At 50.1% G+C, this 13,447-nt stretch overlaps 1 protein-coding gene across 3 annotated transcripts; it reads right to left on the bottom strand.

The window, feature by feature from the left end:
• Positions 1-285: 285 nt before the first annotated feature.
• LOC122388792 (poly(A) polymerase type 3-like) lies at positions 286-13,331 on the bottom strand. Of its 3 annotated transcripts, none has more exons than XM_043380187.1 (15): positions 13,226-13,331; positions 9,200-9,370; positions 8,874-9,002; positions 8,472-8,601; positions 7,955-8,059; positions 7,652-7,802; positions 6,213-6,424; positions 5,537-5,742; positions 4,989-5,159; positions 4,013-4,113; positions 3,664-3,791; positions 2,700-2,802; positions 2,136-2,282; positions 1,120-1,239; positions 286-871 (listed from the first exon to the last, which is right to left on the bottom strand). In XM_043380187.1, the coding sequence occupies exons 2-14, from the start codon at positions 9,358-9,360 to the stop codon at positions 1,124-1,126; spliced, it is 1,860 nt and encodes a 619-aa protein (XP_043236122.1). In that variant the 5' UTR covers positions 9,361-9,370; positions 13,226-13,331; the 3' UTR covers positions 286-871; positions 1,120-1,123. The 3 variants fall into 3 exon arrangements, with proteins under 3 accessions (XP_043236122.1, XP_043236121.1, XP_043236123.1); XM_043380186.1 differs by having other exon boundaries at positions 2,700-2,792; XM_043380188.1 differs by lacking the exon at positions 2,700-2,802.
• Between the last annotated feature and the right edge of the window lie 116 nt (positions 13,332-13,447).

Below are 13,447 nucleotides of genomic sequence, written 5' to 3'. Positions count from 1 at the left end.
TCCAGGAGGCGGCTCATGTACCCATTAAGCTGGTGGCAGCACAGCTGATGTTGTCGTGCACGGTGCCATTGCGCCCTACCCCGGCTGGCCGGATCCCCACATCCGACCGCCGACCATCCCACTTCCCATCAACACTACACCAGTCCCGTTCTCCGCATACGATAACGACTGTGTTCGTCGCATCAGTTTTACGTTTCGTATTGATCGTTATATCATCTCCACAGCACCAAACTGCCCTTAGTCGACAGCAGAAACAGACGGCAAACACATCTCTCAAACGCTCGGTCTTCCAGATAACTTTATTGGCGTCTATTGTTTGATACGGTCTGCGGCCGATAGGTGATCCCAAGTATGAGGCGAAAACGAAACGATTGGTCTGCGAATGGCTATTTACAAATGTACACCCTTTCCACATAAATATCGACTTGCGTACGATAGAAACAGAGCACTGCCAAGCACCCCCACATGTAAACACACTGCATTCTCACACAAAGACTCGCATTTGTACAGAACAGACAGGAAGTCAGGTACGTAATATGTGAACGAACCATCGTTTTTTCTTTTCTTGTTTTTATGGGTTTTTTGTTTTTCTAATAACTTCTCGATAAGGAATGTTGGATGATGCGTTAAAAATCAGACAAAGGACAGGAATCAGACTCTCGCTCACACACACTCACACCACACCTCACTGGTACACATACGTCACTGGTCGGCACGGGAGGCGGGCCGCGCGGCTCGGCTGGTCTCCAACGCTCGCGCTCCTGCCTCCAGCACCATCGGGCGGGCCGGCGGAGCGGGCTGCGGCGCTCCGGCTGCGTCACCGCTCGCCGTCAGCAGAGACCTGCAGCGGCACCGGCGGCCGGGACGACACCTGGTGGCACGGTGCGGGGCGGGCGTCAGCACGGTAAAGCACGGAGCAAGCGTCAGTACGTCAGACGTCAGCGCCAAACACACAGCGGCCACGACAAATTGTCTGGTGCATACATAAAGCAATGCTGATTCTCTGAATGAGATCACATCGTGAGCGTTCGTGCATCAGGCGTAAATGTCTGAAATAAAAAGTGACACGCACGAATTTGAATGACTCCTCGTCTGACTATCTAATAATTGAGGTCTGACCTGTTTAATGAGCTGCGAGTCGACAGTGGCCGAGCCGGGCGCGGCCGGGGCAGGCGCCGTCTGCACCGTCGTCAGACTCGAGTTGGAATCCTCGTTCGCGAGCCCGGCCACATCCGCTGCCTGCGTGCAGCAGATGTCGGCATCGTCAGTCAGTCGACACGGCGGCCAAAGGCAACGCCTCGTAACGTCCCGATACATACAAACACCGGAGGGTCAGAACTCGGGACATCGCCGTAAAAGACAGACGTATCACCGGAGGTCACTAACTCCCTCACTGATGTACAATCATCGAACAATCGAGTCCCGCACCGATAAGCGATCTTTGGGTAATCAAATTCCTAACCGATGCATGACAGAAAATATCCGACAATCGGACCCTCTGCCGTTTACGCGAGCATAAAACAAATGTGTCAGCGTCAGGCCCTTATCAATGTAACTACAAAGAAGTGCTTTTAAAACAAGTTATCCAAAACAAAGACGGAAAATGGGTCACAACGGCGTGGTAAGACAAAGCGTGCCATCTTGACGTGAATCAGCAAACCACTGAAAAAACTGTGGCGCAATGCGGTAACAGGAAATTACTTGAAGACTTTAGACTTTATATCGGTAAATGATAGTTATCGAGCACCCATTACTATCATTACTTACCAGATAAGGGTGAGCCACCTTACTGAAAACAATTTTTCAATAAAAAAATAGACGAAGCACAAACTATAATTAAGCAAATATTTGCACTTAAACTAAAACCACAAACTAAGACGGATCTAAATAAAAAAAATCGTAAAACCTTTTCTCTCGAAATCCAGTAGCTTCCCTATCACAAATTATTTGAAAAAAGTATTATACGCGATACAGGCGTACGATGGTGTTCTTTTCAAACTTGGGCCATTTAGTCGATATTTGACTGTGGAATGAAGCATATCAACCTCACAAAGCAACTGCGCACGAGTCAGAACGCACAGAGTGCATTGCACACCCCGCCCCTAGCGCGTGGGTGTGCCCACAGCGCCACTCACAGAGTCCGTGGTGCGCGACTTTTTCGCCAGTGAGTCCGGCGTGCCGCCAGCCGTGCCCGACTCGGAGGGTCGCTTGGTGCGCTGGCCCGCCGGCGTGGGCGAGGCGCCGTTCGAGCCCGCAGACGGGAGCGCCGCCGCCGAGAGACTCTGCCAGAGGGGGGGGGGGGGGAGGGGGACAGTCGTGTCAGAAGGGGCTCCAGCCGGCAGGACAAATGTGTAAGACAGACCCACCAGGATGGCATGCAGTGCAGACCCAGTGCCCAGTGCCAACCACATAACCATTCCATAAAACACATGCCATGCTAGGAGCAAGCTGACGATTACACATTATACAATAACAGCGATTTGATTAGTGCAGTGAATCATTCAGTGGCTGATTTTCGCGATCGCTGATGATCGCGCGTGAAAGGCTAGGATTAGCTGAATAGGCGGAGGGGTGCTTGAACAAAGGAGCCCAGTTCGCCGTGATGGGATGTTTGTTCAGCAGTGATGCAAAAACACCTCCCCGATGGTGGCAGAGGTATTTGCAGCGCCCGGCCACCGGGAGGGCGGCCGCGGACCGACCTGGCGTCGCAGTCTGTGTTCGGCCGTCTCCCCAGGCCGCACCAGAGCCGTGTCGGAGCGCGACTGCAGGCGGACGGCGCTGCAGCGGATGGCCTGCGGCGGCCAGCAGGCCGGCGGGCGCACCTGGTCAGATGGCGCCGCCACCGCACGGCACGGCGGGCGGACGGAGGACGGCCGGCCGCCCGCCGCGCCGCCGCGGCGAGGGGAGGTGCACGAGCGAGCAGGCAGCGGGGCATGCGGGCAGTGGGACGGACTCCCGGCGAGCGACAAAAGACCGGACCCAGTGCCCTCACCGGGACAGTGCACAGGGATACCGCCAAACCGCAATTACCACGTTCACACAATAGATGTAAGGGTTTCAAAAACAAGGGACAAAGAAAGAAAAGTATACCGAATCCGGAAGCGTAATTGGGTAATGCTATCGTTCCCATAGCCCAAGTGACCGTAGCATTCTCAACAATTCACCAGAATCAGACAAGCATGCAAGCAGCGTGACTGATATTTACAAACAGTATTTCACCACAAACACATGTAAATTTTTTTTTTCGAAAATAAAGCGGGTCCCACCAACAAACATGCCGTTACAATTCACACAGCAATCCATGCAAGTGCATGTTTGAATGATGAATTCAAAATAGCAGAGTGCAATCATAAATAAGCTTGTCAGATGGTGAAAGCTTTCAACAGATTTACATGAATCGATAAAGATCTGTGCTGAAAAACGTCATGCACCTCCACCCCTGACTTACAGCTCGACTTATGTGAGTTTGGGAGAAATCCACGCCATGATTTAGTATTTGAGCATATGTCCCATTGTCCCATCATGCCCTACCCAGTACCTATCTCAGCTGATAGATCAATGATTTCCATGGATGACCCCAAGCTATGAAGACAAAGACATTATTTCACTGACGGGGAGCCGGGCGGTGTAGGCCGGAGGGCGCCGTCACCGGGCGCCACCTACCTTCCGCATGAGCTGCAGCGTGGCCGCCGGCAGGTACTGCACCAGCTGTCTCCGCTTCACGTACTTGACGTCCAGCTTGTTGCCCTCCTTCATCTGCTGTTTGGCCGTCGAGTAAGCCTGCTTGTGCACTGGACGGCGGCAGAGACATGTGGTCACACTCGGCTTAGTCGGGAACATTAACGATAAAAGCAGTATCAGTTCTCACTCAACTGCGTCACCCACTTTAACATGTCTCGCTTATTTCTTAGCTTTCGAAGACCGCAATAGTTAAGCGAGCGCATGACGTTAATCATGCGTTAAATCAGTTTTAACTGATGACCCGCGGCGTGATGCCGAGCCAGTAACCCACCGTGCTCAGTGAAGTTCTGAATCTCGAGCGTCAGATCGACGTTGAGGTGCTCGGACTTGTTGAACACCAGGCCCAGAGCCCAGACGCAGCTGTGTGCTCCTCTGGAAAACGGACATACAGAACAGCAGTCAGCAATCAGGCGTAACAAACCACCACAACATCGACGTCTTACAATATTGATAGGCGGAATGTGCAGCAGTCGACGTGCCGTACACCAAGCATTCTGAATAATACACCTCATAGCAGGGTTGTGCTCGACTCAAAAAAATTTGCCGACTCGACTCATCATTCAACTTCAGAAAGCCCTGACTCAACTCTGACTCAAACAGGGAGCTGATTTTTTCCCTTGACTCGAATCATGACTCAAGCGGCTCAATGAAAATATTAACTGACTCAAACTTGACTCAAATTTTTTGTTGAGTCAAGTGAGTTGACTCAAAATTGACTCATATAAAAAAGTAGTTGAGCGGAGGGGGGGGGGGGGGGGTGAAAAAATCCAGCAGCAGGGCCAGGGCTAAGTTGTTAAGCGGGAAGGGGAGGGGAATGAAAAGCTTTATAAATAGTTTCTAGGCAGTTGAGTCAGCTGCCTCATGTTCCTAAATCTCTGACTCAACTCAATGTTAAAAGTTATTTTACTGACTCAACTCTGACTCAAATCAACGCCTTAATATTTTTGTCCGACTCAACTCTGACTCAACTCAACAGCTCAACATTTTATCCGACTCGACTCAAATCTGACTCATTTGAGTCAGAGTTGAGTCAAATTTCTGACTCGACTCATGAGTCAAGCACAACCCTGCCTCATAGGAGAGTTGGCCCAAACGTTCGCCCGCGCTCAGCTGACACCCTGCCACTGTAACCGGGGAGTGCGGGACGGCCCGGGGGTCCTGGACCCGGGGCGGCTTCAAAACCCATGAGTGTAGACAAGCCAGGTGGACCCAGTATGGGCGCTGAGCGACGCTATACGTTAACGTACGGTGCCGAGTCGGGCGGCGGCGGCAGCGTCTCCGGGTTCACGTGCACCAGGCTGATGTTCTGGTTGCGGTCCAGCGACGTGACCAGGTGGCGGATCTTGGACTCGACCAGGCCGCGGAACTCGAGCAGGTCATCCTCCGTGTCCGCAGACACGACGATCATCAGATAGTGCCTGGAGAGGACAAAATCACCCGTTTAGTGTCTTTGAAAACAAGGCTAATGAACAAGTCAATTTGGTTCACCAGCAGCCAGCATCATGTGGAAATTATGATCGCAGTCTACTGGGAACGTAACCTATCAAGCAAAATAGCTACACAAGTGCAAACATCCTGAAAAACACTTTTCTTCTTTTTCGCAAATGTCACGGCTAAAATATTGCACTCGACTTTAATTGTGCTGGCTGAATCTTTTCTTTCAAAGTAACTATGGCTTGCGTTTGACACGTTATGGAAAAACGTGGGAGCATCTACAACTAATCCACTTAGAAGCAAGCTGGCAACTAGCTGTGTTACGATCAAAACGGAGCACTGTGTCCACTGTCCAGCCTACCTGTACTTGGCGAAGAACGAGTGCGGCTGAAAGAGCAGCTCCCAGGGCGACGAGCTGTCCAGGATCTGGTTGGTGACCGCCAGGCCCGTCTTGAACTCCTCCGTCATGACAGTGCGTGTGCTGTTCGAGACGTTGAAGGTGGAGTTTTGCTGCGGGTACGCTGGTGTGATGATGGGCATCAGGTGGAACCGGTCAGACACGTTCACCTGAAAACCACGGATCCGCCGTCAGACATCGTCAACTACGGCCGCCTCTGGCCAGGTCCTGCCCAGACTTCGTCATTGCGGCCGACTGACAGCCCCAGCAGCGAACACTGCGCCACCACAGAGAGGTCAGACATCGCCAACTCGTCCGTCCGCAGGGCGATGGCGAAGCCTCAATACTGGTCCGATCAGCTCCGGGAAATATCTCAAACTTTACCATATTTACGAACTGTGAAGGAAGACCAAGTCCTGGCTCCTATTCAAATACAATTATTGCGAACGGTATGCACAATGAGCGCAGTTAGCAACAATACCAATCGTCGAAGCCAAGTCCACATAATATTTCCCACCGCATATTTTTCAAGCTAATGCAGACAACCAGCCTGTCTCCTAAAAATGAGAATTTACACCAAAGGTGTACAATGTACATCGTGCATATCACGCAAATACACCAAATAGTAAATACCACTGACCCGCGGGTCCCACACGGGGAAGCCGAGGTTGACGTTGTCTGGCTGCCGCAGCAGTACCGGCTGCGGCCACTCCCACTGGCTGAACACGAGGAAGAACTTGTTGACGATGGTGGAGGGCGCCGCGTTCGGGTACAGCTGGCACGTCCGCGCCACCAGCATGGCCCACGACACGCCGCCCAGGTAGCCCAGCACGTTACTGTAGATGCCGCGCCCTGCCGGCAATCATGCTGTCAGTCTTGCTTACTCTCAGACTTATATAAACAAAAAGTCAGAACGCCTTCAGAATGTCTACACAACGATTCAAAAGGACAAAGCTGCGGAAACACGACGAGAGACACGTTGGATATTTATACGAGTCGTAATAACCACAGGAAAGAAGAGCGGCGAAATTATCAGAAGTAAACCAACGACCGGCAACGTAGAAAAGATCAGCGTAGTTTACCAAATACCATGTGGGGGGTGTCATAAGAAATACATAGGGGAGACGGGAAGGGGGCTCAAAACTCGCCTGACAGAGCACAAAAGAGATACACGGGACCATCGATTGAGTAACGCCATGGTTCTACACATGGAAGAGTCTGACCATTTACCAAGGTGGGATGGGGCTTCAGTTTTGCGGGAATGCGCTAGCAGACAACTAAGAAGAGCGGTTGAAGCAGCGTTCATCCGTCTTGAAGAGACAACAAACACGAGAGCTGGTTTCTTTACGCTATCAAAATATACTGCAAAAATAGCACTACAAGTAGGATGAACAAAAACTATAAGTGTCACGTTCCACGAAGACTTTAAACGTAGCCAGTGTTGACGCAGTTTGAATTTATCTCTGCTGTTCTCAGTGTGTTTGAAATATGTGCATTTGAGACGTATATTTATATTTTAACTTGTAATTCTATTCTGACGAAGGTTGTTTGGAACCGAAACGTCAATAAAAGTAAGTGCATTTAGTTATTTGTTGGCTCCACCGATAACCTCATAACACCAGGGCCCTGTTCATGAAGTCTGCGGCCGCTGCGGCCGGCCGCAGGTTCTAAGCCCCGCCCATTTTTGAAACGTCATCACTCACTCGGCCGCAGCAGCGTTCCATGAACAGCGTCTGCTGCCGAAATAGTTTCCGACAATTATTTACAACTGAAGCACACCGCTAGATAATTTGTTAACAAAATCGTCTCCATGACAACACGGCTTGCGCCTATTTGACTTCAGTGCGCCAAGTTCAGTGCAATTAGTTTTCTTGCGGCTCGGCGGTCGCTGGATTGCGGCCGCAGAGATCGCAGCGGCCGCAGCAAGGTGACGTCATACATTCGTCATACTACATGAGCCCCGCCCCTTTTCGTGACGCAACAACCCGGCTGACCGCAGCGACCGCAGCGGCCGCAGCGACCGCCGGGGTTCATGAACAGGGCCTAGGTATCAAGTAGCCTACCACCATCCCATCTTACGTTTTGCCCAGAGTTTGACGGCGCGCAGAGCCAGTCGGAACGTCTCCACGTTGGGTACCAGCCTCAGAATCTCGTCCGTCACGCGACAACCGTTCAGACTGCGCACACACTTCTGGTCCAGGTTCTTCAGCAGGTGGTCGTCGCGAAGGTCCTGGGGGAAAAGGAGGGAATTTATATCAGCAAGTGGGATAGGAGCGACTTAACAGTGAGGGCACTGGACCTTGCTAAGCATGCGAGTGTTCATATCCGCCGCAGAAAGACATAAGACATGATGCAAGCCGATAAAACGACGGGAGTACCTACCATGTCATCGGGGATCTCTTTCAGCGCCAGGCGAGCGAACAGCATATCGATCTCGATGCCGTCAAACTCCATCTTGATGACGGGTACAAAGGCGTCCTCCACTGCCTATGGGCAGAAGAAACTCTCAATGACAGCTTTGCAACAGCAATGGCAGTAAACATCAAGGACCACATCAGATAAGCACCCACAGCAAAACCGGTGCTGTCTTGAGGTCAAGGATTGGGTAGCTGATATCGTAATGAATAACAATTTATTATGTCTGGTAGGTGATGAAAACGGTAAACTGCTTCATGCACTTATTTAAAAAGTGTTTTATATTACAAGTATTATAATTCTAAATAAGCTGCAAAGAAGAAGCTTCCAACAGCATCTAGCCAAACTTGACATGGTCAGGTTTTTAAATGGGAAAACGGCGATACAAAACAGACAGCATGGTGGTAAATCGGCGTGCGGGAAGCTGAACAAACACAGCGTTCTCCGCCTGACGATGGCGCCCTGCCCACCACCCAGCACCCACCCTGAGGTCGGTGACGCCCGGCGTGTTCCGCAGCAGCTCCAGGAAGCTGGAGAAGTAGTCGGACCGCTCCACGTGCCGCGGCGCCACGCACAGCGTGTCGATATCGGCGCCGCGGTTATGGACGCCCAGTCTGCGGCAGGGGCAGCGCAGTCAGCAACAACGAGCGGCACAGCCGGCGATCTTTGGGGTACAGCTATTATATCATATACATAATGACTGGGCATTCAGCAAATGTCATTAGACCTGAAGAACCAGTTCTCATCAAACGCTCAAGTAAACAGTTCATGTGGTTGTAAATGAATGACAGAAGAAATTAACGCAAAAATGGTCACATCGGATAAGAAAATCAAACAGATTCAGTAATTGATATCCCAATTGGGACAATCGAACTAATCACCATACCTGTAGGAGCCGAATGTGTAGATCTTGCCTCCGACGGTGTATGCGACGCTTTCTGGCATGTTCTTGGCTATACTCACATCTCTAATCCACATTTTTACTAGTGTGTTGAGCTTACTAAGAACCTCGAGCCTGAAACAGAATGTTACTTCATTCAACTGCACACGCAGAGCTAGTACAGAATTCATAATCAGTAACGAACCCTGCAGTAGTGGGCGTTCTCTTGCACGGGTCACAACACACTACCGAACTGTGCACCATCATCTCTGTGCCAGCTCTCGCCATCAGCAGTACGCATCGGTGCTGCGGTGTGGCGCCCATGAACACACCTCTGGTGTAGCTCGACGTCAGCCTCGAACTGGTCCTGGTCCCGCAGAAAGCTCTCTAGCTCTCGGGACTTCTCCAGGTCAGCTGGCTTGGCCGGTGCCAGGCTGATGGCCGAGGTCATCCCCAGCGTCTTCTGGGACTGGTTCTCCGATCCGCCCCACATGATGTCAGTCCTGCCAAACGGTGGCATGTCACATCAATGGCAGAAAGCTACAATACTGCAGGGAATCGATTGGTGTATAAAATGATAAATGTTCAATGATAGGATCACCACCACACGTTATAACAAAATATAATTAACGCTGTTGCAAAACATGAAATAATATTTTGTGCATACAAATCAACTGCATTACTAGACATGCAAATGCAGCCTTATAAACCAAGCATATAAAGTAGACCTCACTTACACCTCACCAAGCCTTGGATGTCAGGCTAGGTGTTGTACCCAGGCCCAAGGTAAGGAGGTTTTCCTAGGTAAGGATATACCCTAGGTTTTTCACCTGTTCAGCTTTGACAAAGTATCTAGCAGCATTCTAATGCACAGTACATGCTATAATGATTAGTCCTCTACAGCTACACACCTGTTAGTCATCAAAGATATGATATCTTTCAGTCTACATCTTATCTGTACAACCCAAAATTGGTGCAGAGGGGGACCAAATGTGACACAAAACAAATAACGGGTGTCTACTAATTAATGAGAAAAAGTTCAGGTAGTAAATACGAACCTTTAAAGTTAATACATAATCTGCATATCTCACATGCTGAAAGACATGTCTGTTGCGAATGTCAATCACGCAAAACGAAAACTTTAAATACCATGGTCAGTCGCCATGAGAACGTAAAGCAAACAACGGTTCTAAGCAAACTTCGCCAATTTTAAGAAAAATTACCTTTCTACAACGGAAATGGCACTTATGGCTCTCCAAGTGCAAGTTAAAGGTTTTTAGCCAAGTGCCAATAGCATGCTTATGATATTTGAGATAAGAGGAAACGTTCAGCATGCTGGAAAAGGTTTGAAGTGGCTGCAACTCTGCGAGTTTCGCTACAGAAACAAGGTCCCCTTCGATGGGGTGCGAAGGGCAAGGTGAGGGGTGTCAATGTGCCTGCTGGTGTGACGCCACTATATTTGCCACTATTATGTCGTAATTTTTGCTGTAGAAAATGTGCAATTGAGTACCGGAGGTGCATACAGGCACCTGAGGTCACTCAAGCGCAGCAACGCAGAGAATAACAGCGTTTGCGTCGGCTAATCAGGGACAAGCTGTCAACTGGTGAGAACGCATTGATATGATAATGGGTGACGAGAGCTGTTTGACTTACCCAGGAACAGATATGTCATATATTGCCAGTTTGTATGATCCAGTGAGGGGGGATACAACTGCAACCTGTGGACACGTCTCCTTACCGGTTTCCAGCTTACTGATGCGGCTAAACGGCCTCTCCGGAAGGGGAGGTGCTGCCAGTCATGTGTCCAAAATGAGTTATCATTGGGAGGATGTTCTATAGTGCGGGGGACGGCAAATAAACGCGTTGATTTCTTATCTTTTAGGGCACCAAGGTAAAAAAGACGAATACTACCCAAATGGCAACTATGCACTCTGATTTGACCTAGTTTTCGTCCATTATGCAATTAAAACCATCGCAATGTTGGAGGGGGTCGGCGTACCCATGAAAGATCGAGAAGACAATCCACCCTGCGTGTCGCAGCTGTGGCCGATTGAATACTTGTGAGGCTTTGTCAAGAAAGAAATATATCCAGGGGACAAGACTGTAGCTTTGGACCGACATCTGAAGACGGGAAGGCGGGAATTATCGATCTCATTCGACGTGGAGGTGCCGTGACGTTCGACCACGGGGGTCGGGTGGCGCGTGCGGCAAACATGGTGTGCTCAGTGCGCTGCGCTGAAGGTATTTGATAACCAATAGAAGGATGCATAAGCATGCGAATTTTCGATTATCTAAGTTACAAAATACCCGAGATATAAGCCTTTAAACTTTTTCTCATTAATTAGTAGACACCCGTTAGGTACCTTATCTATTTCTTACTACTCTAACAAAGTTGCAATTACATTTGTGCTGCAATTTTTATTTTTAAGTGACTTATTGACCAACCATATAAAACTGCAAACCCATCGCCTTAACCAAACTGGCAGCATCTTCCTCCTACAATGCTTGACCCAACGTTGGACCCAAGAGCCAAGTTGCTATGTGCTCTAACCCCAGACTGGAAAACATCTACATATGTATACACTACGCCGGACGCATGTAAGACCCTCATGCGCCGAATTTTGGCGCAAGTGATTTTGCGCTGTAATTTCTGCATGATTTGCGCCAAAAATTGGGTGCTTATTTGCGTCCAAATTAAGCCACTTTTATATAAAGCACATGTGCACATCTACTGACCGAGACTGAGGCTATATCAACCAGATAGAGCGTCCCGGGGCCTTGGACACTCCTATGTTTGAGCGTCTGAATAAGTTTTTATTTACGCGGAAACCCAATACCACAATACGCTTAGCGCACTGCAGCGTCGTCCCATGAAGCAAGGCCCCTTGCCGAAAATACCGGGGCCGCAAAATCGGCGGAGCAGTGTGTTCAAGGCTGGCGGGCGCCAGCAAGGGCCGGGCGGCGGAGAAGCACGTGCCCCGGCACATCAGCCTCTTCTCTGCACACGGTGCTGAGCGCCGCAGGGCAGTGGGCACCGCTTGTCTGGACACTCCTGGCACGCCTCAAAGGGGAGACGGCCGATCCGTTGCAGGTACTGGAGTGAGCGGCCCCAGTGGTTCGGGCTCCGCCCTCATCTGGTGCACCGACACGGCGTCCTCCTGGTCCTCTCCGAGGATGGGGAGCGGCGGTGTGCTCCCGAGGAGTGGCTTGAATAGTGACTCGGACCATTTGTCGCGCCATTGACGCGAGGCCGCACAATAAACCATCCGGGTCAGCATGCGGGCGTCAGAGGGCAGGGCGGCCGCTTGTTTCGTCGCGCTCTCATTCCCCTCGATACCGCAGTGGGTAGGAACCTGACTGCTATATCACTTCACGACGCCCGGCGATATTCAATAAGGTCTTTCATACCCATCTCTGCCCCGAGGGTGGAGACCTCACCTGGGCGGCTGCTCCTCCGCTGAGTAAACTCAGGGCGGCTCACCAATTCAAGCACTCCAGGGGACGTCTTGTCCCAAACCCTCTCCAGAGCCGCCTGAAGGGCGAATGTGCTGCTAGATTGACCAGCGTGACAACTAAATGCGGTGACCGTCATTCACCAAAAAATTACCTATGCAAAAAATTATGCCCTGCGCCAAAAACTTGGCTGCCGCCATGCGCTGAGTTCAGGGCAAGCGAAGTTACGCCGGACATGCGACATATTTGGCATAACGTGTATTTATTCCAGTCTGATCCTAACCCAAAAACAACAAAAGAGCAACAGCTTGATCCACATCCAGCTGGGCTATTTTCAGACTGAGTGCCACTGGTTGGGGAGGGTCTGTTGAGCCCAACTCAAGATCTTGGAAAGTAGCCAGCCATTTTTGAAGTCAAACATCATTCTAAAGCCCCCCATCCGTGGCGTGGCCGACCCTAACATGTCTTGATTCCCAATGCCCGCCCAATGCTGCACATAATTTTCTTGGACAATTATGCACCAGCGCAGCAGTCCAGCAGGGTGCCAAATTGGAACCTACGTTGCTACATGGGAATTGCACATCGTGCATAAGCTGGGACGCTTTCGCACTAACAAAGTCTCGTCCAAATTGCACAGCCCTCTAGCAAAAATTGTCTATGCATTGACGCATAACAGATGTGTGCAGCTTGAAATCAAGTTGCAGGGTAAGCAAAGAGTGGGAAAGTTAATTATAATATATCACAACAGCTTCATAAATAAATATAAATTTAGATGCACTTGTAATGATCTATTACTTGTTGCCAAGCCATGAAACAAGGCAGAAGGCTGCACCATTAACTGCTGTTTCCTATTCCTTGTTACCCTTAAAACATAAAATGGCTGAAAATCGATAAATATCACTTACCAACAACTAAATACGTAGAATGAAAATAGAATATCGTACAAAAACGTGCGCCCAAACCCCTTCCGCCGCACAGATTCACATAACAAGGCAGTTTCTACCGGTTCTACCGAAATTTCTACCGGAAATTCAACCGGCGGCTTTCACTCAAGGTTGACGAAATGACGTTCGTGAAAAACGCAGCAGTTGAGTATTCGCTAGCGAGCGCAGAGCAGCAAGGGCCAT

The sequence above is a fragment of the Amphibalanus amphitrite genome, unplaced genomic scaffold (assembly GCF_019059575.1).
Source record: "Amphibalanus amphitrite isolate SeventyFive unplaced genomic scaffold, NRLGWU_Aamphi_draft 000335F_arrow, whole genome shotgun sequence".
In the NCBI taxonomy this organism is placed as follows: Eukaryota; Metazoa; Arthropoda; class Thecostraca; order Balanomorpha; family Balanidae; genus Amphibalanus; species Amphibalanus amphitrite.
This window is presented reverse-complemented; position numbering and strand designations above follow the sequence as displayed.

What these genes read in the sequence shown, in the direction of transcription:
- LOC122388792 (XM_043380186.1), bottom strand. Translation starts at nt 9,360, where the DNA reads ATGTGGGGCGGATCGGAGAACCAGTCCCAGAAGACGCTGGGGATGACC. An exon ending in AAGAGATCCCCGATGACATG is followed by an intron (nt 7,803 to 7,954) that starts GTAGGTACTCCC and finishes CTTTTCCCCCAG; the next exon opens with GACCTTCGCGACGACCACCT. An exon ending in AACACAGACTGCGACGCCAG is followed by an intron (nt 2,283 to 2,699) that starts GTCGGTCCGCGG and finishes CCCCTCTGGCAG; the next exon opens with AGTCTCTCGGCGGCGGCGCT.